Below are 27,892 nucleotides of genomic sequence, written 5' to 3'. Positions count from 1 at the left end.
GAACTACGTGAAAAAGACTCAATAGAAGTCATTTGAAAGTTAGAACCTGCACCTATACCTTGGACACACTGTCCTTTCTTGGCCCTGCAGGAGAACCCTAAGGTAAAAATTCTTTGAAGCAGATATGTTATCTCATCTTTTTAATAAGGATATATTAAAGCTAGCATGTCACCGTCAAGTTTTAGACATAACTGACCTGTGTATAAATTTCTCCAAAATATATCTCTATTAATATGTCTCTGTTATAGTTTGAAACAATGAAATAGAGAACAAGGGCATTATTACATTGTTAAATATTCAACTTACTGTTTTTCTGAATACTTTTTGGGAAGCTCCTGGTTGGGAGGAATCACACTGATGTGTCATTCTTTTTTTTTTTTTTTTTGATGTGTCATTCTTAAAACTGCCATACATATTTAAAATTTTTCAGGGGTTTTAAGATTTAAGTTTACATATTCATCGTTTTTCTTTTTAAGTTTATTTGGCTGTGTCGAGTGTTAGTTGTGGCATGCGGAATCTTCACTGCATCATGCAGCATCTTTCATTGCAGAGCACAAACTCTGGCTGTGGCGTGGGCTCAGCAGTCACCGAACGTGGGCCTAGTTGCTCCACAGCATGTGGGATCTTAGTTCTTTGACCAGGGATTGAACTCACCTCCCTGCATTGGAAGGCAGATCTTAACCACTGGACCACCAGGGAAGTACCAATATTCATTGATTTAAAAAAAAACAAAAATTCATAAAGAGTAGTGGTAGCTCAGCTGGTAAGGAGTCCGCCTGCAACGTAGGACACCCTGGTTTGATTCCTGGGTGGGAAAGATTGCCCTCAAAATGGGATAGGCTATCCACTCCAGTATTCATGGGCTTTCCTGGTGGCTCAGAAGGTAAAGAATCCGCCTGCCATGTGGGAGACCTGGGTTTGATCCCTGGGTTGGGAAGATCCCCTGTCGAAGGGCATGGCAACCCACTCCAGTATTCTGGCCTGGAGAATCTCCATGGGCAGAGGGACCTGGCGGGCTACAGTGCGTGGGGTGGTCAAGAGTCCGACATGACTGAGCAACTAAGGACGGTGCGCAGCAAGGCAATATCAGCCCAGTCATAGGACTTGGACTCAGCCCAGTGTTCCCGATTCCTAAGTCCTACTGTTTGTTTTTGTTTTCTTAAGAGTTGAATTGACACTTTAGTGTATCTTGGAAAATTTGGCTAACAATGTATGGAAGTTTGTAGTTATTAAACATCAAGGAGTATCAAGAGATATCCAGATGGCATTTTTGTTTCCATGGCATAAGGTATGGCAAACCTGTTAGACAGAGGAATTGTTTCAGACCAGACCTTCAAAAATTCATGTGAAAAGACTGGCTAATGACACCAATACATGAGTTAGTGCCTTATAAAGCGAAAGAACAAGCCTGTGTCGGTACTTCTAATAATGAGCCTTATTATCAGAATATTAGTATTTTGATTACTGTTTTTGTAGGCAATTTTCAAGGGCATAACATTCAGAAGTTTGCTGCTTCTTCACATACATTTATATGCTTCTGAGACTTTAACTTCAGCCCAGCATTTTTTTTTTCCCATTTTTAGCTTACAAGTTTTATTTCGAGCTAAAGAAAAGTCTGTTGAGGCTTCTTTTACAAATACATTACTGTATATAATTTTGCTTCAACTCTAGGAGTTATTTCCTGACATTTTACTTTGTATCTTTATTAAAAGTTGTATCTTTAGCAGGTGAACTATGCCTTCCATTCTGTAGATTCCTTTTTCACAAAAGCATCCCTTTCTGGTTACTTTAACTTTAAAATATAATTTTACCAGGCTTAATAGGCTAATCAGGGTCCTGAGCGGCAGTTTTAATGCTTTGTAATTTTTAATGGCAGTCTCTAAAGATTTTAAAGCTTTCTATTCTGTTTATGTAGCACATTGTGCACATCTCTTCAGTCGCGTCTACTCTTTGCAACCCTGTGGACTGAGGCTCACCAGGCTCCTCTGTCCATGGGACTCTCCAGGCGAGAATACTGGAGTGGGTTGCCATGCCCTCCTCCAGGGGATCTTCTTGACCCAGGGATCGATGTAGCACTTTACTGAGGTCTAATTAGGTTGGTTGGTATTCTGAGTACTAGGGAAAAAAGAGATAAACTTCCCTGCCCTCATGAAGGTTGCATTCTTGTGGAAACACAAAGCAGAAATTAAAAAGAAAGTGGCTTGGAAAGGTTCCAGCAACGCCATGGGGTCTCCTGGTGTGGACTGGGGTCCAGGCAGAGGACAGAGAGGCTGTGTGGTCTGCTCTGCTCCAGGTAGCCGGTGGGGAGGGGGGGGAGGTGCACTAGACTGGATAGGCAGGGGTGTCCTCTCAGAGGGGGACCATCCTGCTACTGTCCACGTGCATTAGAATCTAAAGGACCCATGACCAGCCGTGTAACACCGGGAGCTTTTGCACCGAAGGGAATGGCTGCTAGTGGAGGAAAGCCACGCATGGTCATGGTGGGGCCAGACCCAGAGTGGGCACAGTCTAATTGAACAAGCCTCTTGGGCTTCAGTATCTGGAGCAAGAGACCTCCGCAGGGAGACTTCTCATCCCAGTCCTGCCAGGTTCATGACTACTGGGGTGTCTCTGCTTCACTTCCCTCATATCCCAGCCTGTCTCTTAGGTTCATTCTGCGTTTTTGTATCCATTCATCAGTTCTGTTTGGTTTGCTTGTTTTTGAGCCTCATGGTTTGTAATACTGTTGTTTTGTACAGTTAGTGTTCATGTAAACTGATAATGTAGGTATGATAGTAAGGCTCCCATGGGCTTACTGGGTGAGACTGGAAAGGCTTTAGAGAGGAGGTGGCATTTGAGGTATGGCTTGGAAGGAGAGAAGCAGGGAAGAAAGACTCTTGTCCATGGTATCCTGGAAGGGTAAAGGAGTGTGGTGTGTCCAGGCAGTGGGGAGAAATTTTGTATAACTAGAAGTGTATAAAAGAAGCAGGAGATAGTTTGGGAGAGGAGTGTTGGAAAAGGTGCCTTGAAATCATAGATACAGTGTCTCCAACCTATTTGTATGTATTGGGTCGGCCAAAAGGTTGGTTCAGCTTTTTGTGTGTGATGTAACAGCAAAACCCAAACAAACTTTTTGGCCAGCCCAATAGACACACAGCAGGTCATAGGTGACCTCCTCATGTTCCTCATTTTAAAATCTCTTATAGTAACTGCTATTCATTTTTCTATTTAATGATTCCAATACTGGCAATTATATCTTCTTTCACCTGCGTGTCTTCAGATAATCTCCTCCTATCCATCACCTGATTTTATCCTAACAATATCTAAGCGACACAGATCTGAAAATGCTATCCTAAATATTGAAAGGTAAGGAAACTGAGGTGTGGAGAGACCCCATGATTTTCTCACAGTCACTTGGCTGTGCTTGAATGGATGCCAGATCTTCTGATTTTCAATTCCATATGCTTACTGATTTCGCTGGTGTGTAGATATGCATTTTGTCCTTTTCCCCCTCGAATTACTGCATTTTCCTTTTCTCTGTAGGACTTGGCTTTTACCCTGGAAGAGAGGCAGCAACTGAACATTCATGGCCTGTTGCCACCCTCCTTCATCAGCCAGGATGTCCAAGTCCTTCGAGTACTTAAGAATTTCGAGCGTCTGAACTCTGATTTTGACAGGTAACATGTTCCCGAAGGTGATTTTTTATATTTCTCTGAGGCAGCTGTCTAGTTTGTGTCTTATTAGATGAGCAAGTTTAAATATTTAGTGCTTTGAAAAGAGTAGTCAGCTTTGAGGAAGATTTGCCTGTAAATGCAATGATGTTTGTAAAAAGTTTACCCTGTGTAGGAACATCTGAAGAAGACACAATTTTCTTTTCTGAACTATATCCACAGAGAAATGACTTTTTCCTCCTGTGACAGAGTTGTTGCTGGCAAGGTCAGTTATGGGGAAATGCCATTCCAGAACCAGGTGAAAGTGGCTTTGAGTCAGACCTCAAGTGCCTTGTAGGTGAAAGAGCACCGTTTAGGTTTCCAAGTGTGGCTCCAACACTGTCGGGAGTTTAGGTCACTTACTGTGTTTGCAGTCCAGTTTCCATGTTTACACAAGGGTAAAGGTAACATTATTCCTTGCCTTTGGAATTAGCCGGCTGAAGTTGAAATTCCAGCTGTATCTCACTTGCATGGGATTCTTGAGTAAACCATTACAGCCACTGCCATGACCGCTGCGTGTGTCTCACTGTTTTCTTTGGACTCTTTTTGTGTTAAAATGTTGCATGTGTGCATGCTAAGTGGTTTCAGCTTTGTTCAACTCTGCAACACCGTGGACTGTAGCCCACCAGGCTCCTCTGAACATGGGATTCTCCAGGCAGGAGCAGTGGAATGGGTTGCCATCTCTCCTCCAGGGGATCTTCCCGACCCAGGGATGGAATCTGCGTCTCCTGTGGCTCCTGCACTGCAGGTGGATTCTTGACCACTTGAGCCACTAGGGAAGCCCCGTAAGGTGTTAAACCCACCTCAACCTCAGTCTTCCCATCTCTGGGTTGAAGAGAATAATAGTTATTCGAAAATATTATTGTGAAGGTTAGAAGAGAGAGCTAACCCAGTATCTAGTAAGTCTTCATAATCAGGTTCTCCAGAGATATAGAACCAACAGGATGTGTGTGTGTGTGTGTGTAATTATGTACATAATGAGAGGGGGATGGGGTTTATTGATTGATTTTGATTGTAAAGAATGAGCTCAAGTGATTATGGAGGCTTGGTCAGTTCTAAATCTGCAGTAGACTGGCCAGCTGGAGCCCCAGGGAAGAATCTGATTCAAGTTCAAAGGCTTGAACTATTTTTTTTGCTGAGGAGTTAGAGGGAAGGCCAGTCTTTGTTCCATTAGGGTTTTTAAATGATTGGATGAAGCTCACCAGCATTATGGAGGGTGCTCTGCTTTATTCAGAGTACACCAATTTAGATTTGAGTCTCATCCAAAAACTACCTTCACAGAAAAGTCCAGAATAGTGGACCAAATATCTGGATACTGTGTCCCAGCCACATTGACATATAAAATTAACCTCCCCTTTTCAACTCAGAAGCCATGCCTGTCTCCTTAAACTGAACTTAATCTCTGCAATAAAGACAATAAAAAGGTCCTACTTGAGCCTAACATGATAGAACTAGCCCAGGAAAAACTGAAAACATGCTGACACTTAACCTAAAAGAGGATGTAAAGCCCTAGGGTGATGTTTACTTTTCTCCTTGATATCTTTTAACTTTAATACTATGATGTAAAGTTAATAATACATTTGACCCTTGAATCACATAGATTTGAATTATATGGGTCCACCTATATGTGGATTTTTCTCAATAAATGCATACTATAGTACTTACACAATCCATAGTTGATTGAATCCTTGAATGGGAACTACCCATGTAGAGGGCCAACTGTAAGGTATACCTGGAATTTTGACTGTGTTAAGGTTGGCACCCTTAACCCCCACATTGTTCAAGTGTCACTGGTATCAAGTACTGTGTTATACAGTCAGTACATCTTATGTAACATGATAACAGGATAGAGGGAAAATTATATTTGTTTACATATCTTTGCATCTGTATTATACATATTTATATATGCACAGATATATATATGTATTTATGTACACACAAACATATTCATAACACAGTAAGGAAGAAATACTCATAATAATTACATCCTCATTTCTGTAACTGGTCACGTTATCATAGCTGGTATTTATAACTATCTTCTTCCCCACCCATTTCACATTTCCCTTGCTTTCAGCAAGTACTTCAGCCAGTCTTGATTCTTTCCCTGGTAGAGGAAGCCAAATTCTTAATTCTGAAGGGCCTGGGCCATTAGTAGTCCTGTCGGAATTGGGTGTTGTAGTTTTCCATTGACTTTAATCGCGGGGACCCCCTAAGGGATCTCCTGTATTCCAGACATCCTTTTCCTTACCTTACCTCCATTATGGAGTGGTAGTCCAGTTTCCCCTTGGAGTCAGGATCGGTCACCCTCGCCAGGACAGTAACTCCCTCTTTGCCTGTTAATTCAGAGAAATATGGTACCCAAAGTGGCCAGTGGAGTCTTAACTTCCAGTTCATTGGAATCATTGTCTCCCAGTAAGACATTCTTCCCTTTGGAATGAACACTTTGGGGCCAGCGGAGGGAAAGATCTCAGGGACAGGAAGCAGGAATTGATAGTGGATCACTTGGGCCTTCCCAGGTGGCTCAGAAGTAAAGAATCTGCCTGCCAAGCTGGAGATGCAGGTTTGGTCCCTGGGTCAGGAAGATCTCCTGGAGGAGGGAATGATAGCCCCACCCAGTCCATAGGGTTGCAAAGAGTCAGACACGACTGAAATGACTAAGCATGCACGCATACTTGGGAATGACAGTGATGGTGCCACTTCTGTTTCTACCCCCCTTGATTCTGGGACCTGTGAATGCTGGCTGTGGGAGAAATAGAACCTTATATTGGACACTGATTCAGAGCAGGTAGAGCCTCCCAGAGAACCTTGCCTAGCTTTGCAACCTGTTGCCCCCTAGCTGCTACTGTAACTGAATCTTCAGAAGGCCATTCCAGCATTCTGTCAAGCCAGCTGCTTTAGGATGTTGGGGAACAAGTGAGAACAGTGGGTTCGATTAGCAGGGCCCATTGCCTCACTTCGTTTGCCCTGACGTGAGTTCCTTGGTCAGAAGCCATGCTGGGTGGAGTACCATGATGCTGAATGAGGCATCTTGTAGGTCCCTGGAGGGTAATGCTGACAGGAGCGTTGTGTGCAGGGAGGGCAAGTCTTCACACAGAGTGAGGGTCTATTCCAGTAAGAACCAATGCCCTTCCTTCATGATAGATGTCCAGTGTCATCAGCGTGCCCCCAGGGAGTTTGCTGATGACTGCACGGGGCGGTGGCACATCAGGGACTCCTTGTATCTCTGCTGCTGAAGGTTTGGGCCCTCAGCAGTGTCTGTGGCCAGCTTGGCCTTTGCGGGTGGAAGTCCACGTTGCTGAGCTCATGGGCACCCTTCATCCCTGCCATGACCACTTCTTTTATGAGCCTGTAGGTGGTAATGGGCTTCCCAGATGGCACAGTGGTAAAGAATCGGTCTGTGGGTTTGGTCCCTGGGGTCAGGAAGATCTCCTGGAGGAGGAAATGGCAACCCACTCCAGTATTCTTGGCCCGGAGAATTCTACTGACAGAGGAGTCGGTTGGGCTATAGTCCATGTGGTCGTAGTCAGACATGACTGAAGAGCATACGCGCACACACAGGTGATAATGGGTCAGCTGAGGAAAGGCTGACTAGGTTATTCAACCTTGTGTATTTGCTTCTTAAACTTTACCATCCCTTCCATGTGTTTCTAAAGTCCTTCCTTTATTCTCTTCCATTTTTACTTTACATTCTTTTCCTGGGCCGTTTTATCACTTGCCTCCTCAGAGCTAGTGACTTTTGTGTTTTTATCACTGAATGTCCCTCAAATACTTACTGAGCATCAACTTAGTGTCAGGTGCTCTTTTCAATACTGGGATTAGAGACAATGATCTCTGCCCTCATGAAACTTAGGTACATTATTTTTGAAAAGTAGTAAATGGTAAAATAATGAATAAATTATTTAATAATGCTAGAAAGTGACAAATTGTCATGACAAAAAGAGAAGGTGGAGTATGGTAAGAGGGACTGAGAATGCAAGGGGGTGGGTAGGGTCACTTTGTGTTGTTTAGTTCCATGGTCAGGATGGACTTCAGTGAGAAGGTGGGTTATGAGTGAGTAATGAAAGGCAGTGAGACAACTGTCTCATGAGGAAGCTGAGGAGCAGTGTTCTTTTAGCTGGTGCATTCAGGGACCAACAGGGAGACGTGTGTCTGGAGCAGGATGAGTGAGCGGGAGAACGGTAGGTCAGGAGAGGAGGTTAGTGCGGTCATGGAGGACAGATTATTAAAGATGGATTATGGAGGCCATAGTTGTAAGACTTTTGCTGTTTCTCTTAGTGAAGGGGCTCATCCAAAGTTTTGAACAGAAGGTCAGCATGATCTGAGCTATATTTCTAGAAGACTTTGCAATGTTGAGAATAGAATATAAGATTATTTAGGAGACTTACAGGCAAAAGATGATGGTGATTTAGATCCTGGATGGTAGCAATGAAGGTGTGTAGATTTGGATAGATCTTGAAGCAAAATCACTGCTGATGGTGACTGCAACCATGAAATTAAAAGATGCTTACTCCTTGGAAGAAAAGTTATGACCAACCTAGACAACATATTAAAAAGCAGAGACATTACTTTGTCAACAAAGGTCCATCTAGTCAAGGCTATGGTTTTTCCAGTAGTCATGTATGGATGTGAGAGTTGGACTATAAAGAAAGCTGAGCACCGAAGAATTGATGCTTTTGAACTGTGGTGTTGGAGAAGACTCTTGAGAGTCCCTTGGACTGCAAGGAGATCCAACCAGTCCATCCTGAAGGAAATCAGTCCTGAATATTCATTGGAAGAACTGATGTTGAAGCTGAAACTCTAATACTTTGGCTACCTGATGCAAAGAGCAGACTCATTTGAAAAGACCCTGATGCTGGGAAAGATTGAAGGCGGGAAGAGAAGGGGATGACAGAGGATGATATGGTTGGATGGCATCACCGACTCGATGCGCATGAGTTTGAGTAAACTCCGGGAGTTGGTGATGGACAGGGAGTCCTGGCGTGCTGTGGTCCATGGGGTCGCAGAGTCAGACACGACTGAGCAACTGAACTGAACTGAACTGAAGCAAAGCCAGGTGGCGCTAGTGGTAAAGAACATGCCTGCCCATGCAGGAGACATAAAAGATGCAGGTTCCATCCATGGGTTGGGAAGATCCCTTGGAGGAGGGCATGGCAACCCACCCCAGTATTCTTGGCGGGAGAATCCCAGGGACTGAGGATCCTGGAGGGCCACAGTCCATGGGGTCACAAAGAGTTGGACGTGACTGAAGCAACTTAGCACTGAAGCCAAGCCAGCATCACCTCTCAGTGTGATAGAGATGAGTGTTAGAGAGCCTCTTGAGCCCAGGAGAAAGCAGCAAAGAAAGGAAAAAAGGAATGATCAGTGAAAAAGGAAAATCGAGAGACTCTGGGGACCTGGACTTCAGGTAAAGAGAGTGTATGGAGCTGTAGGGAATACCACTTGTGTCAAGTGTCCTAAAATGTGTTGACTTAGCGATGATGATTTCCACATGGCTGGATCAGTGTTAGCATCATCTTTTAAAAGTCATCATTTTCTTCCCAGTTGTTAGTGTTGGGAGCTGAAATAACATCTATTCGCCAAGCATTAGAATCCTCGTGTCTCTAACTCCAGATTCTATGCATTTTCAACTATTCCAGAGAACAAGAATCAATGTAAAAAAGCTGGTAGGACTATTAAGGACAGTTTTGCAAGATTCTTCTAAGTTGTACCAAACGGAGTTTTATTGTAAAAACCACTGAAGATTATAAGTAATATGATAAGGTTGATATTTTAAAAGATAATTCTGGTTCAGAAATGCCTCTAGAAAGAAAAAGACCTCTTGATCTAAATAATTAGAAAAGTTCCTTAAACTTTCTTACCTTAGTAATTTTTAGGGTCATTGTTAACATTCCGTAGTTATTTTCTGCTTGTCATTTTTCTTGGCTCTTCAGTACTGCAAATTAAATGATGAAGTCTTTAGTTAGTTAAGTTACTGTTTAAACTTTATCTATAGTGGTATTTTTCATTTGTCTTTCATTTTAAAATAGGGATAAAGTCATTTGAATATTAAATAAAACTGTTTATTTTTTGTGACGATTAGGAATATTTCTTTGTTTTTTTTAAACTGCAACCTGATCCAATTTTTATTTTTATTATTTTGGCTGCACTGGGTCTTTGCTGTGGGGCTAGGGCTCTTCATTGTTGCACACAGGCTTTCTTTACTTGTGGTAGGCAGGCTTCTCTGGTGAAGCATGGGCTCTAGAGAATGAGGGCCCTCTAGTTGCAACGTGTGAGCTTAGTTGGCCCATAGCATGTGGGATCTTAGTTCCCTGACCAGGGATCAAACCCGTGTCCTCTGCTTTGGAAGGTGGATTCTTAACTACTGGACCACCGGGGAAGTCCCAGAAATATTTCTAAAGTCTTTTTTGATCAGATGTTTTCTATGTGACCTAAAAAATACTGTTTGTGTTCAGTAGCTGAGTCATCTTTGCTACCATGGACTGCAGCACGCCAGGCTTCCCTGTCCTTCACCATCTCCCGGAGCTTGCTCAAATTCATATCCATTGAGTTAGTGATGCTGTCTAACCATCTCATCCTCTGCCGCCCCCTTCTCCTTTTGCCTTCAATTTTTCCCAGCATTAGGGTCTTTTCCAATGAGTTGGCTCTTTGCCTGAGGTACTTGAAGTATTGGAGCTTCAGCATCAGTCCTTCCAATGAATATTCATGGTTGATTTCCTTTAGCATTGACTGGTTTGATCTCCTTACAGACCAGGAGACTCTAGAGTCTTCCCCAGCACCACAATTTGAAAGCATCAGTTCTTCAGCACTCAGCCTTCTTTATGGTCCAGCTCTCACATCTGTACATGACTACTGGAAAAACCATAGCTTTGCCTATGTGGATCTTTGTTGGCAAAGTGATGTCTTTGCTTTTTAATACTTTGTCCAGGTTTGCCACAGCTTTCCTTCCAAAGGGCAAACATCTTTTAATTTCATGGCCACAGTCACTGCCCACAGTGATTTTAGAACCTAAGAAAATAAAATCTGTCACTGCTTCCACTTTTTCACCTTCTGTTTGCCATGAAGTGATGGGACCAGATGCCATGATGTTTGTTTTTTGAATGTTGAGTTTTAAGCCAGCTTTTTCACTCGCTTCTTTCACCTTCATCAAGAGGCTCTTTAGTGTTTCATTTTCTGCCATTAGAGTGGCATCATCTACATATCTGAGGTTGTTATTTCTCCTGGCAGTTTTGATTCTAGCTTGTAATTAATCTAGCCCAGCATTTCACATGATCTGCTCTGCATGTAAGTTAAATAAGCAGGGTGACAATGTACAGCTTTGATGTACTCCTTTCCAGTTTTGAACCAGTGTATATGTTGTTGCAAACATTTAGTTTTATAAACAGCTATTTTATGACTGTATTGGAATGAATGTAGATCTAATTCTGTCCAATTTCCACAGGTATCTTCTCTTAATGGATCTTCAAGATAGAAATGAAAAGCTCTTCTATAAAGTGCTGATGTCCGACATTGAGAAATTCATGCCTATCGTTTATACTCCCACTGTGGGTCTAGCTTGCCAACAATATAGTTTAGCATTTCGGAAGCCAAGGTATGTAAAGTTTTATTTTAAATACAGTTTGTGTCTTCATTTATTTTTTGTCAAGTTTTTGCTATGATTTAAAAAATTATGTAATGAAATAGAAGTTCAGAAAAATCTAAAATTCATTTGGACTTCCCTGGTGAATCAGACGGTAAAGAATCTGCCTGCAATGTGGGAGACCTGGGTTCGATCCCTGAATTAAGATCCCATGGAGGAGGGCATGGCAACCCATTACAGCATTCTTGCCTGGAGAATCTCCCCACGGATAGAGGAATGTGGTGGGCTAAAGAACATTAAATGTAAATGTATATATGACATTTTAAAATACAGTGTTTCATTCCTAGATTTAAGATCATGGGGAAGTTATTTTTTATAAACCAATTTATGTTTCCTTTTACAGATACTAAATGAACATTTTTTGGGTAAAAAAGGTAGTTGATCATAACTAAGCTTGTCTTTGGGATAGTAATTGCCTCTATTATGTATACATTTTGCAACTTAAAGATTTCAGATTTTCCTGAAAATAAGGAGTATTGTTGTTGTTTAGTTGCTAAATTGTGTCTGACTTCTGTGATGCCATGGACTGTAGCTCATCAGGCTCGTCTATCTGTGGGATTTCTTAGGCAAGAATACTGAAGTGGGTTGCCATTTCCTTCTCCAGCAGATCTTCCTGACCCAGGGATTGAACTCAAGTCTCCTGAATTGGCAGGCGGGTTCTTTACCACTGATGGTAAAGACCCACCGTGGAAGCCCAAGGAGTATATTATTTCCTAAATTCAGAGTTGGCATTTAACAAGCTCTTTTGTTGATTTCCTTTAAGTGAAATTGTAATCATCTTTAAAGATGTGTAAAATTTAAAATGTAGTTTTTTAAAACCATGGCTTTACTTTATCAAATTACTTTAAATACTTTTGCAGCAAGGAACAATTGAAATAAATATTAATGCTTTTAACAGCAGCAACAACAAAAGCTCAAGTTGAATATTTATGTGCTGCTTATAGTTCTGAATTTAAAATAAAAAGAAATGTTTATAAGTTTATATCACAAATAAAAAAGCCTACTGTAAGTTTTGTCATTGAAAGGAATGTTTCACAGGTAAGATCTGAAAGTTAGTAGATTTCACAAAGGTGTATTGATGTAGTGATAATAATTTGCACATTTGTACCAATTGCCTTTTGCATAAAGAAAATAATTAGCCACATTATCCCTTATATAAAGAGAATAATCAATTGTAGATGATCTGTTAAATTTTCTTAAGAGCACATATCTATGTTGCATTTATATAATGGCTATGTTAACAGAGAATTTTTTTTTTCCCTAGAAAAACAAGAGTTAAAATTTAGCTGGTAACTGTATTATGATGAATAATTCTTTTTTGAGTATATAAATATTTTCTTTTTTAATTAAACAAGCAATACATGTTCACTATTGAAAAATGAAAAAATACAAATATACAAAAGAAAAAGTATTTTAAGACTACATAATGTCATGATAACGAAAAAACTCGACACAATACTGTTCCTTGTAGAAGGGATCATACTATATAAACTGTTCTTTACCTGTCAGGTTATAGGTAGGTAAGTAGATAGATAAATAAGTAGGAGAGGAGAGGGAGAGGCAGAGATGGGGCGAGACGTTGCACAGCATTTGTATCAAAATGCTCACATGTGTTGATTTTAGGTGACATATTCATGGTATTCTATCAAATTTTCTGCAGTATTTCAAATTATTTTTTAATTTATTTTTTTATTGAACAATAATTGCTTTACAGGATTTTGTTGTTTTCTGTCAAGCCTCAACCTGAATTAGCCATAGGTATACATATATCCCCTCCCTTTTGAACCTCCCCCCCATCTCCCTCCCCATCCTACCCCTGTTGATACAGAGCCCCTGTTTGAGTTTCTTAGCCATATTTCTTAGCCAAATTCCTGTTTTGCTATCTATTTTACATATGGTAATATAAGTTTCCATGCTACTCTTTTCCATACATCTCACCCTGTCCTCCCCTCTCCCCATGTCCACAAGTCTATTCTCTAAGTCTGTTTCTCCACTGCTGCCCTGTAAGTAAATTCTTCAGTACTATTTTTCTAGATTCCATATATATGCATTAGAATACAATGTCTATCTTTCTCTTTCTGACTTACTTCACTTTGTATAATAGGTTCTAGATTCATCCACCTCATCAGATCTGACTCAAATGCATTTTTTATGGCCGAGTAATATTCCATTATGTATATGTACCACAACTTCTTTATCCATTCATCTGTTGATGAGTATGTAGGTTGCTTCCATGTTCTAGCTATTGTAAATCATGCTGCAATGAATAATGGGATTACATGTGTCTTTTTCAATTTTGGTTTCCTCAGGATAGATGCCTAGGAGTGGGATTTCTGGGTCATATGGTAGTTTTATTCCTAGTTTTTTAAGGAATCTCCATACTGTCTTCCATAGTGGCTGTATCAATTTACATTCCCACCAACAGTGCAAGAGTGTTCCCTTTTCTCCACACCCTCTCCAGCATTTATTGTTTGTAGACTTTTTGATGATTGCCATACTGACTGGTGTGAGGTGATATCTCATTGTATTTTTGATTTGCATTTCTTTAATAATGAGAGATGCTGAGCATCTTTTCATGTGTTTGTTAGCCATCTGTATGTCTTCTTTGGAGAAATGTCTGTTTAGATCTTTTTCCCAGTTTTGTATTGAGTTGTTTGTTTTTCTGGTATTGAGTTGTGTGAGATGCCTATATATTAATCCTTTGTCAGTTTTTTCATTTGCTGTTATTTTCTACCATTCTGAGGGTTGTCTTTCCACCTTGCTTATAGCTTCCTTTGCTGTGCAAAAGCTTTTCAGTTTAATCAGGTCCTATTTGTTTACTTTTGTTTTTATTTCTATTACTCTAGGAGGTGGGTCGTAGAGGATCTTGTTCTCTATAAGTGTTCTGCCTATGTTTTCCTCTAAGAGTTTTATATTTTCTGGTCTAACATGTAGGTCTTTGATCCATTTTGAGTTTATCTTTGGGTATGGTGTTAGGAAACGTTCTAATTTCATTCTTTTACATGTAGCTGTCCAGTTTTCCCAGCACCATTTATTGAAGAAGCTGTCTTTGCCCCATTGTATATTCTTGCCTCCTTTGTCAAATATAAGGTACCCATAGGTGAATGGGTTTATTGCTGGGCTTTCTATGTTATTCCATTGGTCTATGTTTCTCTTTTTGTGTCAGTACCATACTGTCTTGATGACTGTAGCTTTGTAGTATATTCTGAAGTCAGGAAGGTTAATTCCTCCAGCTCCATTCTTCTTTTTCAAGATTGCTTTGGCTATTTGGGGTCATTTGTTTTTCCATATGAATTGTGAAATTCTTTGTTCTAGTTCTGTGAAAAATGTCATTGGTAATTTGATAGGGATCGGGTTGAATCTGTAGATTGCATTTGGTAGTATAGTCATTTTCACAATATTGATTCTTCCTACCCAGGAACATGGAATATCTCTCCATCTGTTTATGTCATCTTTGATTTCTTTCATTAGTGTCTTATAATTTTCTGTGTACAGTTCTTTTGTCTCCTTAGGTAAGTTTATTCCTAGATATTTAATTCTTTTTGTTGCAATGGTGAATGGGATTGATTCCTTAATTTCTTTTGAGTTTTCATTGTTAGTATATAGAAATGCAAGTGATTTCTGTGTGTTGATTTTGTATCCTGCAACTTTGCTAAATTCACCGACTAGCCCTAGTAATTTTCTGATACTATCTTTAGGGTTTTCTATGTAGAGTATCATGTCATCTGCAAACAGTGAGAGCTTTGCTGCTTCTTTTATGGTCTGGATTCCTTTTATTTCTTTTTCTTCTCTGATTGCTGTTGCTAGGACTTCCAGAACTATGTTGAATAATAGTGGTGAAAGTGGACACCTTTTTCTTGTTCCTCATCTTAGGGGGAATGCTTTCCATTTTTCACCATTGAGAATAATGTTTGCTGTAGGCTTATCATATGTGACTTCCCTGGTGGCTCAAATGGTAAAGTGTCTGCTTGCAGTGCAGGAGACCCAGGTTTGATCCCTAGGTTGGGAAGGTCTCCTGGAGAAGGAAATGGCAACCCACTCCAGTACTCTTGCCTTCAAAATCCCATGGACAGAGGAGCCTGGTGGGCTACAGTCCATGGATCCCAAAGAGTTGGACATGACTGAGCAACTTCACTTTCTTTTCTATCATATATGGCCTTTACTATCTTGAGGTAGTTTCCTTCTATGCCCATTTTTTCAAGAGTTTTAATTACACATGGGTGCTGAATTTTGTCAAAGGTTTTTTCTGCATCTGTTGAGATGATTATATGGTTTTTAACTTTCAATTTGTCAATATGGTGTATCACATTGATTGTTTTGCATATATTGAAACATCCTTGCATCCCTGGAATAAACCCAACTTAATCATGGTGTATGAGCTTTTTGATGTGCTGCTGAATTCTGTTTGTTAAAATTTTGTTGAGGATTTTTGCATCTATGTTCATCAGTGATATTGGCCTGTAGTTTTCTTTTTTGTGTGTTGTCTTTGTCTGGTTTTGGTAACAGAGTGATGGTGGCCTCATAGAATGAGTTTGGAAGTATTCCTTCCTCTGCAATTTTTTGAAAGAGTCTTAGAAGGATAGGCATTAGCTCTTCTCTGAATGTTTGATAGAATTCTGTGAATCCATCTGGTCCTGGGCTTTTGTTTTTTGGCAGATTTTGATCAGAGTTTCAGTTTCAGTGCTTATAATTGGGTTGTTCATAATTTCTGTTTCTTCCTGGTTCAGTCTTGGAAGATTGAACTTTTCTAAGAGTCTGTCTATTTCTTCTTCCAGGTTCTCCATATAGTTGTTCATGATAGTCTCTTATAACCCCTTGTATTTCTGCATTGTCTGTTGTAACCTCTCCTTTTTCATTTCTAATTGTGTTGATTTGATTTTTTCTTTTTTTCTTAATAAGTCTGGCTAAAGGTTTGTCGATTTTGTTCATCTTCTCAAAGAACCAACTTTTAGTTTTATTAATCTTTACTATTGTTTCTTTCATTTCTTTTTCGTTTATTTCTGGTCAGACCTTTATGATTTCTTTCCTTCTACTAACTTTGGGGGTGTTTGGTTCTTCTTTTTCCATTTGGTTTAGGTGTAAAGTTAGGTTGTCTATTCAATGTTTTTCTTGTTTCTTTAGGTAGGATTGTATAGCTATAAACTTCCCTCTTAGGACTGCTTTTTCTGCATCCCATAGGTTTTGAGTTGTTGTGTTTTCATTCTCATTTGTTTCTAGAAATTTTTTGATTTCCCTTTTGATTTCTTCAGTAACCTGTTGGTTATTGAGAAACATATTGTTTAATCTCCATGTATTCGTGTTTCCTACAGTTTTTTTCTTATAATCGATATCTAGTCTCATAGCATTGTGGTCAGAGAAGATGCTTGATACATTTTCAACTTTCTTAGGTTTACTGAGATTTGATTTGTGACCCAAGATGTGGTCTGTCCTGGAGAATGTTCCATGTACACTTGAGAAGAAGGTGTATTCTTCTGCATTTGGGTAGAATGTCCTGAAGATAACAATGAGATCCATCTCATCTAATGTAACATTTAAGACTTGTGTTTCCTTATTAATTTTATGTTTTGATGATCTGTCCATTGGTGTGAGTGGGGTGTTAAAGTCTCCTACTATTATTGTGTTACTGTCAATTTCTCCTTTTATGTCTGTTAATGTTTGTCTTATATATTGAGGTGCTCCTATGTTGGGTGCTTTGATATTTACAATTGTTATGTCTTCCTCTTGGACTGATCCCTTGATCATTATGTAGTGTCCTTCCTTATCTCTTGTAATCTTCTTTATTTTAAGGTCTATTTTGTCTGATACGAGTATTGTTACTCCAGCTTTCTTTTGCTTCCTATTTGCATGGAATATATTTTTCCATCCTCTAATTTGCAGTCTACATGTGTCTTGAGGTCTGAAGTTGGTTTCTTGTCGACGTCATATACGTGGGTCTTGTTTTTTTATCCATTCAGCCAGTCATTGTCTTTTGGTTGGAGCTTTTAATCTATTTACATTTAAAGTAATTATTGATATATGTGTTCTGATTGCCATTTTCTTAATTGTTGGGGGTTGATTTTTGTAGATCTTTTTTCTTCTCTTTTATTTCTTGAGTATATAAGTCCCTTTAACATTTGTTGTAAAGCTGATTTGGTGGTACTGAATTCTCTTAACTTTTGCTTGTCTGAAAAGCTTTTTATTTCTCCATCAGTTTTGAATGAGATCCTTCCTGGGTACAGTAATCTTGGTTGTAGATTTTTCCCTTTCAGTACTTTAGATATATCCTGCCATTCTCTTCTGGCCTGCAGAGTTTCTGCTGGGAGATCAGGGTTTACATGTATGGGGTTTCCCTTGTATGTTACTTGTTGCTTTTCCCTCGCTGCGTTTAATATTCTTTCTTTGTGTTTAGTCTTTATTAGTTTGATTAGTATGTGTCTTAGCATGTTTATCTTGTATGGAACTCTTTGCACCTCTTGTACTTTATTGACTGTTTCCTTTTCCATGGTGGGGAACTCTTCCACTATAATCTCTTCAAAAATTTTCTCATACCCTTTCTTTTTCTCTTCTTCTTCTGGGACCCCTATTATTTGAATGTTGGTATGTTTGATATTGTCCCAGAGGTCTCAGAGACTATCCTCAGTTCTTTTCATTCTTTTTACTTTATTCTGCTCTTCAGAAGTTCTTTCCACCATTTTACCTTCCAGTTCACTGATCCGTTCTTTTGCTTCAGTTATTCTGCTGTTGATTCCTTCTAGAGTATTTTTAATTTCAGTAATTGTGTTGTTTGTCTCTGTATGTTTATTCTTTAATTCTTCTGGGTCTTTGTTAGTTGATTCTTAACATTTTCTCCATTCTGTGTTCAAGGTTTTTGATCATCTTTATTATCATTATTCTGAATTATTCTTCAGGTAGTTTGCCTATCTCCTCTTCATTTATTTGGATTTCTGTGTTTCTAGTTTGTTTCTTCATTTGTGTAGTATTTCTCTGCCTTTTCGTTATTTTTTTTTTTAACTTACTGTGTCTGAAGTCTCCTTTTCCCAGGCTTCAAGGTTGAATTCTTTCTTCCTTTTGGTTTCTCCCTTCCTAAGGTTGGTCCAGTGGTTTGTGTAAGCTTCGTATAGGGTGAGATTTATGCTGAGTTTTCATCTGTTTGCTTTTTTTCCTCTAATGGGCAAGACTGAGTGAGGTGGTAATCATGTCTGCTGGTGATTGGGTTTGTATTTTTGTTTTGTTTGTTGTTTAGATGAGGTGTCCTGCGCAGGGTGCTACTGGTGATTGGGTGATGCCGCATCTTGAATTCAAGTGGTTTTTTTCTTGTGTTAGTTCTCACTATTTGATACTCCCTAGGGTTAGTTCTCTGGTAGTCTAGGGTCTTGGAGTCCGTGCTCCCACTGCAAAGGCTCAGGGCTTGAGCTTGAGTTTTGTGTGGTTCTGTATATTCTTTTCCACTGGTCAGGTACTCCTGTCTACTCTGAGCTGGTGTTCTGCATGCACTTCTGTGTCTGAAGGTGTACTCCTGATGTATCTGTGGAGAGAGATGTGCTCCATGTCCACCTACTCCTCCGCCATCTTGTCCTCTTTTTTTTCCTTTGTGCTTACTAGTTTCACTGGCTCATAAGATGGCCGGGCCCAGAGGCCTCCCGGCTGGTGCTTCAGACCCGAGTCTGTATGGCAAAATCAGTATTTGAAATGTAAAAGAACGCTTTACTAACAGAGAGAAAGTAAACTTTCCACAATTGTTTGTAAATGACCACTTTATGGCAGTTTTCTGTCATGTTGATCTTTAATGTGTATATTTTGTTAAATTTTTGATGATTTTTGAAGATATTGAGATAATACTTGAAATGTTTCAGGTAAATAATGGAACAGTTGATTTTGACATTTAAATACATTACAAAATGATCACCACAGTAAGTTGTCTAGTAACTATCTGTCCCTATACAAAGTTATTACAGTATTATTGACCATATTCCTTATGCTGTATATTATATCCCTGTGACTTAACTGAAAGTTTGTATCTCTTAATCTTCTTCAACTTTTTTGCCCAATTTCCCACCCTGCCCACCTATGATAACCACCTGTTTGTTCTTTGTATGTATGAGTCTGTTTTCTCTCTGTTTATTTTGTTTTTTAGATTCAACATATTAGTGACATCATATGATATTTGTCTTTCTTTTGACTTATTTCACTTAACGTGATACCCTGGATCCTCCCAGTTATTCTAAATAGCAAGATTTAATCCTTTTTATGAGTAATATTCCATTGTGTGTGTGTGTGTGTGTATGTGTGTGTGTGTGTGTGTGTGTGTGTGTGTGTGTGTGTATGACCATAATGTGGTGTCAGTCATTCGGTTATGTCTGACTCTTTGCGACCCCATGGACTGTAGCCCACCAGGATCCTCTGTCCATGGGATTTTCCAGACAAGAATACTGGAGTGGGCTGCCATTCCCTTCTCCAGGGGATCTTCCCAAACCAGGGATCAAAACCTGGGTGTTCTGCAATGCAGGCAGATTCTTTACCATCTGAGCCACAGGCGAAGTTCACATGTGACCCTATATACAGTAAATATAAATATGTATATATCATCTTTTTTATCTATTCATCTATCACTAGACACTTAGCTTACTTCTATATCTTGGCTGCTGTAAATACTGCTGCAATGTACATTTTCTTCGAGTATATACCCAGAAGTGAAATAGCTGGATCATGTGGTAGTTCAGATTTTAATTTTTTTGAGGAATCTCCATACTATTTTCTATAGTAGCTGCAACAGTGTGCAGTCTTACCAGTGTTCCCCTTTCTCCACATTCTCACCAACACTTGTTAATTTGTTGTCCTTTTGCTGATAGCCATTCTGACAGGTGTTAGGTGGTATCTCATTGGTGGTTTTGATTTGTGTTTCCCTGATGATTAGTGACGTTAATAATCTTAATTTGTTTTAGATTTTAATCCCTTATTGGATATATATTTGCTATATCTTGGGTGAGTTTTGCTTTGTCTACCTCCTAGGTCACTGGTTCGTTCTTCTGTACCATCTAATCAGCTGCTAAATCTTTGTACCATCTAATTCAGTCCTTCTAGTGTGTTTTTCTATCAGTTATTCTTCAACTCTGATTGGTTCATTGTTAACATTTTTTAACTCTTTGTTGAAATTTTCACTGTTTTCATCCATTCTTCTTCCTGTTTTCATCCATTCTTCTTCCAACTTTGGTGATCATCTTTATGATCGTTACCTTGAATTCTTTTTTAAGTGTATTACTTATCTCTGTTTCATTTAGGTCATTTTCTGAGATTTTGTCTTTGTTCTTTCAGTTGGGACATTGTCCTCTGTCTTCTCATTTTATCTAATTCTCTTCTTGTATCTGTGTAGCACTTAAGTCTGTTATGTCTCCTAGTCTTGGAAAAGCAGTCTTATGTAGGGGACATTCCATGAGTCCTAGCAATGCACTCCTCTCTGGTCATTAGAGCTGTGTGCACTGGGAGTACTTCTATGTGGGCTGCGTGTGCCATTAGTTGGGATGGAGCTGACTTTCTCCTGCCCAGCCCAGTGTGGTTACTGTGGGTACAGTGGGGGGTGGGGCAGGCCCCAGAGTTAATGGGCTGGAGGGAGAATTCAAGGATGGTGCTTGCCAACATCTGTATCAGCGTGGTACAATGAGAGACCCAACCCTAGGGGGGGTCCCAGCTGCCTCCTGTCTCTCTGGAATGCTTTCCAAGATCAACAGGTGGGTCTTACACAGGCACCTCTCAAATTACTACCATTGTGCTAGGATTCAGCTTGTGAGATTTTCTTCTCACTCTTTAAGGGGGAGTCTCTGGTTCTTGTCTCTCCTGCTCTCCCAAATGTAACTGTGACTGGTTTTCAAAGCCAGATGTTCTAGGGACTTATCTTCTGGTACAGGATCCCCAGGCTGGGGAGCCCAGAATGGGCCTCAGACACTTTGTTCCTCGGGGAGGACCACTGTGGTGGTGATATTCTTCCTGTTTGTGGGTCGCCAGCAGGGTCATGTGGGTCCTGAGTAAGCTGTGTCTTTAGTTCTATGTATCCATTTCATTGTGGCTCCTCTCTCTGTATATTTCAGTTCAGTTCAGTCGCTCAGTCGTGTCCAACTATTTCTGACCCCATGGACTGCAGCACACCAGGCTTCCCTGTCCATCACCAACTCCCAGAGCTTACTCAAACTTATATCCATTGAGTCAGTGATGCCATCCAACCATCTCATCCTCTGACATCCCCTTCTCCTCCCACCTTCAGTCTTTCCTAGCTTCCTGGTCTTTTCTAATGAGTCAGTTCTTCACATCAGGTGGCCACAGTATTGGAGTTTCAGCTTCAGCATCAGTCCTTCCAATGAATATTCAGGATTGATCTCCTTTAGGATGGACTGGTTGGATCTCCTTGCAGTCCAAGGGACTCTCGAGTCTTCTCCAACACCACAGTTCAGAAGCATCAATTCTTTGGTGGTTAGCTTTCTTTATGGTCCAGCTCTCACATCCATATGTGACTACTGGATAAAACCACAGCTTTGACTAGATGGACTTATTTTTGGCAAAGTAACGTCTCTGCTTTGTAATATGCTGTCTAGGTTGGTCATAGCTTTTCTTCCAAGGAGCAAGTGTCTTTTAATTTCATGGCTGCAGTCACCATCTGCAGTGATTTTGGAACCCCCTAAAATAAAGTTTCTCACTGTTTCCATTGTTTCCCCATCTATTTGCCATGAAGTGATGGGATCAGATGCCATGATCTTAGTTTTTTGAATGTTGAGTTTTAAGCCAACTTTTTCACTCTCCTCTTTAACTTTCATCAAGAGGCTCTTTCGTTCCTCTTCATTTTCTGCCATAAGAGTGGTGTCATCTGCATATCTGAGGTTATTGATATTTCTCTCAGCAATCTTGATTCCACCTTCTGCTTCATCTAACCCAGCATTTCACATGATGCGTTGCAAAATGTTATATATCTTTAGTTGTGAAAAATCTTTTCTGCTAGTCTTTTGTTGTTATTGTTCAGTTGCCAAGTCATGTCCAGCTCTTTGCGACCCCATGGACTGCAGCACGCCAGGCCTCCCTGTCCATCACCAACTCCCGGAGTTTACTCAAACTCATATCCATTGAGTCGGTGATGCCATCCAACCATCTCATCCACTGTTGCCTCCTTCTCCTCCTGTCCTCAGTCTTTCCCAGCATCAGGGTCTTGTCCAACAAGTTGGCTCTTCATATCAGGTAGCCGAAGTATTGGAGCTTCAGGTTCAGCATCAGTCCTTCGAGTGAGTATTCACGGTTGATTTCCTTTAGGATTGACTGGTTTGATCTCCTTGCCATCCAAGACTCTTAAGAGTCTTCTGTAGCGCCACAATTTGAAACCATCAGTTCTTTGTTGCTTAGCCTTCTTTATAGCCCAGCTCTCACGTCTGTACATGACTACTGGAAGAGCCATAGCTTTGACAATACGGACCTTTGTTGGCAAAATAATGTCTCTGATTTTTAATATGCTGTATAGGTTTGTCATAGCTTTTCTTCCATGGAGCAAGTATCTTTTATTTGTAAAATATATATATTTTATCGAAGTATAGTTGACTTACAGTGTTGCAGGTGCACAGCAAGGTGATTCAGTTATAAAAATACACATATATTATTTTTGAAATTATTTTCCAGCATAGGTTATTACAAGATATTGACTGTAGTTCCCTGTTCTATACAGTAGACCTTTGTTGCTTGTTGCATATCTATTTTTTTATTGGAAATCTTGCATTCTACTCATACTAAGGCAAACAAGTAGAATCAAAATGTCATAATTTTTTTTAGTTAGGCAAAAGTTCATTTTCATAAAATATATATATTATATGTGTGTATATATATATGTACACAAAAGCTTTTCTACTACACTTGATAAAGGCTGGAGAAAGAACATCAAAAAAAAGAGGAGATGGAGAGATTGGAGAATGTAGACTAAATGAAATGGAAGCACTGAATATGAAATAGAAAAAGTGAAACAAATTAGGTAAAAGTAAAAAGATCATCATACAGTTCAGTTGTTTTTGAACATGACTACTCATTATAAACATATCTGGAACTCTGGAGAAAAAAAGCCATGCCTGAGCATTTGTATTTTTCAAAGAATTTCAAGATAATTCTGATATGCATCTGGATTTGGTAACAGGTTTTTCTATTAGATCTTAGTTTTGGTGATTTAGAATTCTATTATCTTTCTGTTGACCAATCATAATACAGTGGTATTAAGTGAGTAATAGTTAAATAATCACAATAGTAAAAGATGTTTATCAGTTTTCACAATCAGTAGCCAGACAGAAAATAAAAGATAATTACAATTGCAAGCCATAATGGGAACATGGATTATCTTAACAATATAAAATAATTGCATACAATTTGAGGGGGTCAAGCAGAGTGATGTGGTAAGTGAAATTGGACATGTTTTCATCCACCTAGTCAGTCTCTGTCTTTTGGTTGGTGCATTTAATCCATTTACATTTAAGGTAATTATTGATATGCATGATCCTATTACCATTTTCTTAATTGTTTTGGGTTTATTTTCTGTAGGTCTTTTCCTTGTCTTGTGTTTCCTGCATAAATTTAGCATTTGTTGTAAGGCTGGTTTGGTGGTGCTAAATTCTCTTTAACTTTTGCTTCTCTGAAAGCTTTTGATTTCTCCATCAAATCTGAAGGAGAGTCTTGCTGGGTGGAGTATTCTTGGTTGGAGATTATTCCCTTTCATCACTTTAAATATATCGTGTCTTTTCTTTCTGGCTTGTGGAGTTTCTCTTGAGAAATCAGCTGATAGCCAGATGGGAGTACCCTTGTATGATACTTGTTTTTTCCTTGTTGCTTTTAATATTTTATCTCAGTCTTTGATTTTTGTCAGTTTGATTACTATGTGTCTCGGAGTGCTCTTCCTTGGATTTCTCCTTCCTGGGACTCTCTGTGCTTCCTGGCCTTGGTTGACTATTTCCTTTCCCATGTTCAGGAGGTTTTCAGCTATTACCTCTTAAAGTGTTTTCTCAGGTCTTTTCTCTCTCTCTTCTCCTTCTGCAAATGTTGGTGCATTCAGTGTTGTCCCAGAGATCTCTTAGGCTGTCTGTATTTCTTTTCTTTCTTTTTTCTGTATTCTGTTCTGCAGCAGTGATTTCCACCATTCTGTCCTCCAGGTCATTTATCCGTTCTTCTGCTCAGTTATTCTGCTGTTGATTCCTTCTAGTGCATTATTCATCTCTGTTTGTTCTTTAGTTCTTTGGTAAACATTTCTTGCGTCTTCTCAATCTTTGTCTCAGTTATTTTCCCGAGATCCTGGATCATCTTCACTCTCATTATTCTGAATTCTTTTTCTGGAAACTTGCCTATCTCCACTTAATTTAGTTGTTTTTCTGGGTTTTTATCTTGTCCCTTCACCTGTGACATAACTTTCTGCTTTTCATTGTGATTAACTTCCTGTAATATGTTTTTGTTTTAGCCACTGTGAGACTGTGCTTCTTGCTTCTTCAGTCTGCCCTCTGATGGCTGAGACTAAGAGGCTTATGTAAGCTTCTTGAGAGGGACTGACATGGGAGAAACTGGGTCTTGCTCTGGTGGCAGGGCCTTACTCAGTAAAGCTTTAATCCAGTTATCTGCTGATGAGTGGGCTTGCACGCCCTCCCTAGTAGTTTTGCCTGGGGTGACCCAGCCCTGTGGTCTATGGGCTCTATAGCAGGGTTACTATCAGAGAGTTTACACCAAAGGGGACCTTCCAGTGCCCCCGACTCTGTGGTGAGCCCCTGCCGACCCACACCACCACAGGAGGCCCTCCAACACCAGCAGGTAGTTTTGGTTCAGTCTCCTCTGGGGTCACTGCTCCTCTTCTCTGGGTCTTGGTGTGCAGAAAATTTTGTTTGTGCCCTCCAAGACTGGAGTCTGTTTCCCCCAGACCTTTGGAAGTCCTATAATTAAATCCTGCTGGCCCTCAAGGCCAGATTCCCTGGGGAATCCCAGTGTCTTTGTTGGGTACCCAGGCTGGGAAGCCTGACGTGGGGTTCAGAACCTTCACACCAGTGTGAGAACTTCTTTCGTATTATTGTTCTCCAGTCTGTGAGTCACCCACCCTGCAGGTATGGGATTTAATTTTATCATGTTGCGCCGCTCCTACTGTCTTGCTGCGGCTTCTTTGTCTTTGGATGTAGGGTATCTCATTTTTGATAGTTTCCAGCGTCCTTTTATTGATGGTTGCTCAGCATAGTTGCAATTTTGGTGTTCTTGCAGGAGGAGATGAGCACAAGTCCTTCTATTCCACTATCTTGAACGGGAAGCCTCGCAAGTATCTTTAATTTCATGGCTGTTGTCACCGTCCATAGTGATTTTGGAGACCAAGAAAATAAAGTCTGTCACTGTTTTTGTTTTTCCCCATCTATTTGCCATGAAGTGATGGGACCAAATGATCTTAGTTTTTTGAATGTTGAGTTTTAAGCCAGCTTTTTCACTCTCCTTTTTCATCTTCATCAAGAGGCTCTTTAGTTCCTCTTCACTTTCTGCCATAAGGGTGGCATCATCTGCATATCTCAAGTTGTTGATATTTCTAGCAATCTTGATTCCAGCTTATGAGTCATTCAGCCTGGCATAGGGCGTGATGTACTCTGCATATAAGTTAAATAAGCTGGGTGACAGTATACAGCCTTGATGTACTCCTTTCCCAATTTTGAACCAGTCCATTATTTCCTGTCCAGTTCTAACTGTTGCTTCTTGACCTGCATATGGATTTGCCTGCAATGCAGGAGACCTAGGTTCGATCCCTGGGTTGGGACGATCCCCTGGAGGAGGACCTGGCAACTCACTCTAGTATTCTTGCTTGGAGAATCCCCATGGGCAGAAGAGCCTGGTGGGCTACAGCCCATAGGGTTGCAAAGAGTAGGGCATGACTGCGTGAGTAAGCACAGGTTTCTCAGGAGGCAGGTACGGTGGTCTGATATTCCCATCTCTTTCTGAATTTTCTCCTGTTTTTTGTGATCGACACAGTCAAAGGCTTTAGTGTAGTTAATGAAGCAGAAGTAGATGTTTTTCTGGAATTCCCTTGCTTTTTCTATGCTCCAACAGATGTTGGCAATTTGATCTTTGGTTCCTCTGGCTTTTCTAAATCCAACTTGTACATCTGGTAGTTCTCAGTTCACATACTGTTGAAGCCTATCTTGAAAGGTTTTGAGCATTACCTTGCTAGCTTGTGAAATGAGTGCAGTTTTAAGGTAGTTTGAACTTTCTTTGGCACTGCTATTCTTTGGGGTTGGCATCCCTAGTCTTTAGGTTGTCTTGGTGACGCTAGTGGTAAAGAACCTGGCTGCCAATGCAGGAGATGTAAGAGGCATGAGTCTGGTCCTTGGGTCGGGAATATCCCCCAGAGAATGGCATGGCAACCCACTCCAGTAGTCTTGCCTGGAGAATCCCGTGGACAGAGACATCCCCTGGAGAGCGACAGTCCATGGGGTTGCACAGAGTTGAACAACTTTAGCATGCACGCATGCACATAGGGAGTTGCTCTTTAAACAGTTGTGACTTTGGTGTGCTCCTGGAGGAGGTGAGTTTAGGGCCATCCTGATCCCACACCCCAACAGTTCTGTAGTAGAATAATTCTCATGTCTTCTTTTATGATTATGAGAAAAGCAACCTGGTTGGAAATGTGTTACATGGCATCTATTTAGATATTATATTAGGAAGGAAATTGTGATTGTGTTTGAATAGTGATGGATCTTTCAGGTGTCTTTTAACATCTATATTATTTTTAAATTAATTTTTATTGGAGTATAGTTGCTTCACAATGTAGACTATTTTTTTTAATTCAAAATTAACTAATGTCTTTTTAGCATTTCGTATTGCAACAGTAGGTATTCTAAGACATTTAGAAACTAAACAGAAGGATTATACCCTTTATTATATTTAGTTTGTAAGTTTTATGGTAGCAATTAGGAACATAACTAGTGAAAGTTAAGCATTAATAGTACAAGTGCTGAGCTTAATTCAGTTGCAAACAGGTATATCTTTTGATCTTATACTTTTTAATAAATCTTAATGACATGATACTTTCCTGTGGCTAGATTTTTATTTTTCATTTTGAATATGGCACTAAAATCTACTGGGCATCCAAAAATAAATTCTTATATGAATAACTCTACTTCTAACATTTTTCCTTGAGGTATGATGCTGGAATATTCATTTAATGGTACTGTATGGAATTTATTTTCTCTTTGGCATGGATATATTGTGTGGATATTTCAAGGTGTTGTGGATAATGATTTTTTAAGGCTGTTGTTGATTTTGTTTAGATTATCTTGTTCCCATAATATTCAGTTCTTGCAGAATTTTCAGTATTTGGTAATGCAGTTTGTTTATGTCAGTATACTTAATTGTGGCTAATTTGTAGGTAGAGGTGTCATTTTTGGAAGCTAAAGACAATTCTTTTTTATATTTTTGCAGAATGCTGACCCCACTGTATTACGTACTTGTATTCTGTGAAACCATTTTTAAAGAAAAGTTTTGTGGAAATTGATAATGCAGGTATATGTAAAGTACAGCTAAAGTAGTTTTGTGTAATTTCTTTGGAAATATTTCTACCTGCTATATT

At 39.8% G+C, this 27,892-nt stretch overlaps 1 protein-coding gene across 1 annotated transcript in view; it reads left to right on the top strand.

Annotated features, from left to right (window-relative positions):
- Positions 1-27,892, top strand: part of ME1 (malic enzyme 1) — a 202,677-nt gene that overhangs the window by 22,095 nt on the left and 152,690 nt on the right. Inside the window, exons 2-3 of the mRNA XM_061131985.1 lie at positions 3,523-3,656; positions 11,128-11,277. Coding sequence (XP_060987968.1) covers positions 3,523-3,656; positions 11,128-11,277 — 284 coding nt within the window. The remainder of the gene's footprint in view (positions 1-3,522; positions 3,657-11,127; positions 11,278-27,892) is intronic.

Source organism: Dama dama, chromosome 28 (assembly GCF_033118175.1).
Source record: "Dama dama isolate Ldn47 chromosome 28, ASM3311817v1, whole genome shotgun sequence".
Classification (NCBI taxonomy): domain Eukaryota; kingdom Metazoa; phylum Chordata; class Mammalia; order Artiodactyla; family Cervidae; genus Dama; species Dama dama.
This window is presented reverse-complemented; position numbering and strand designations above follow the sequence as displayed.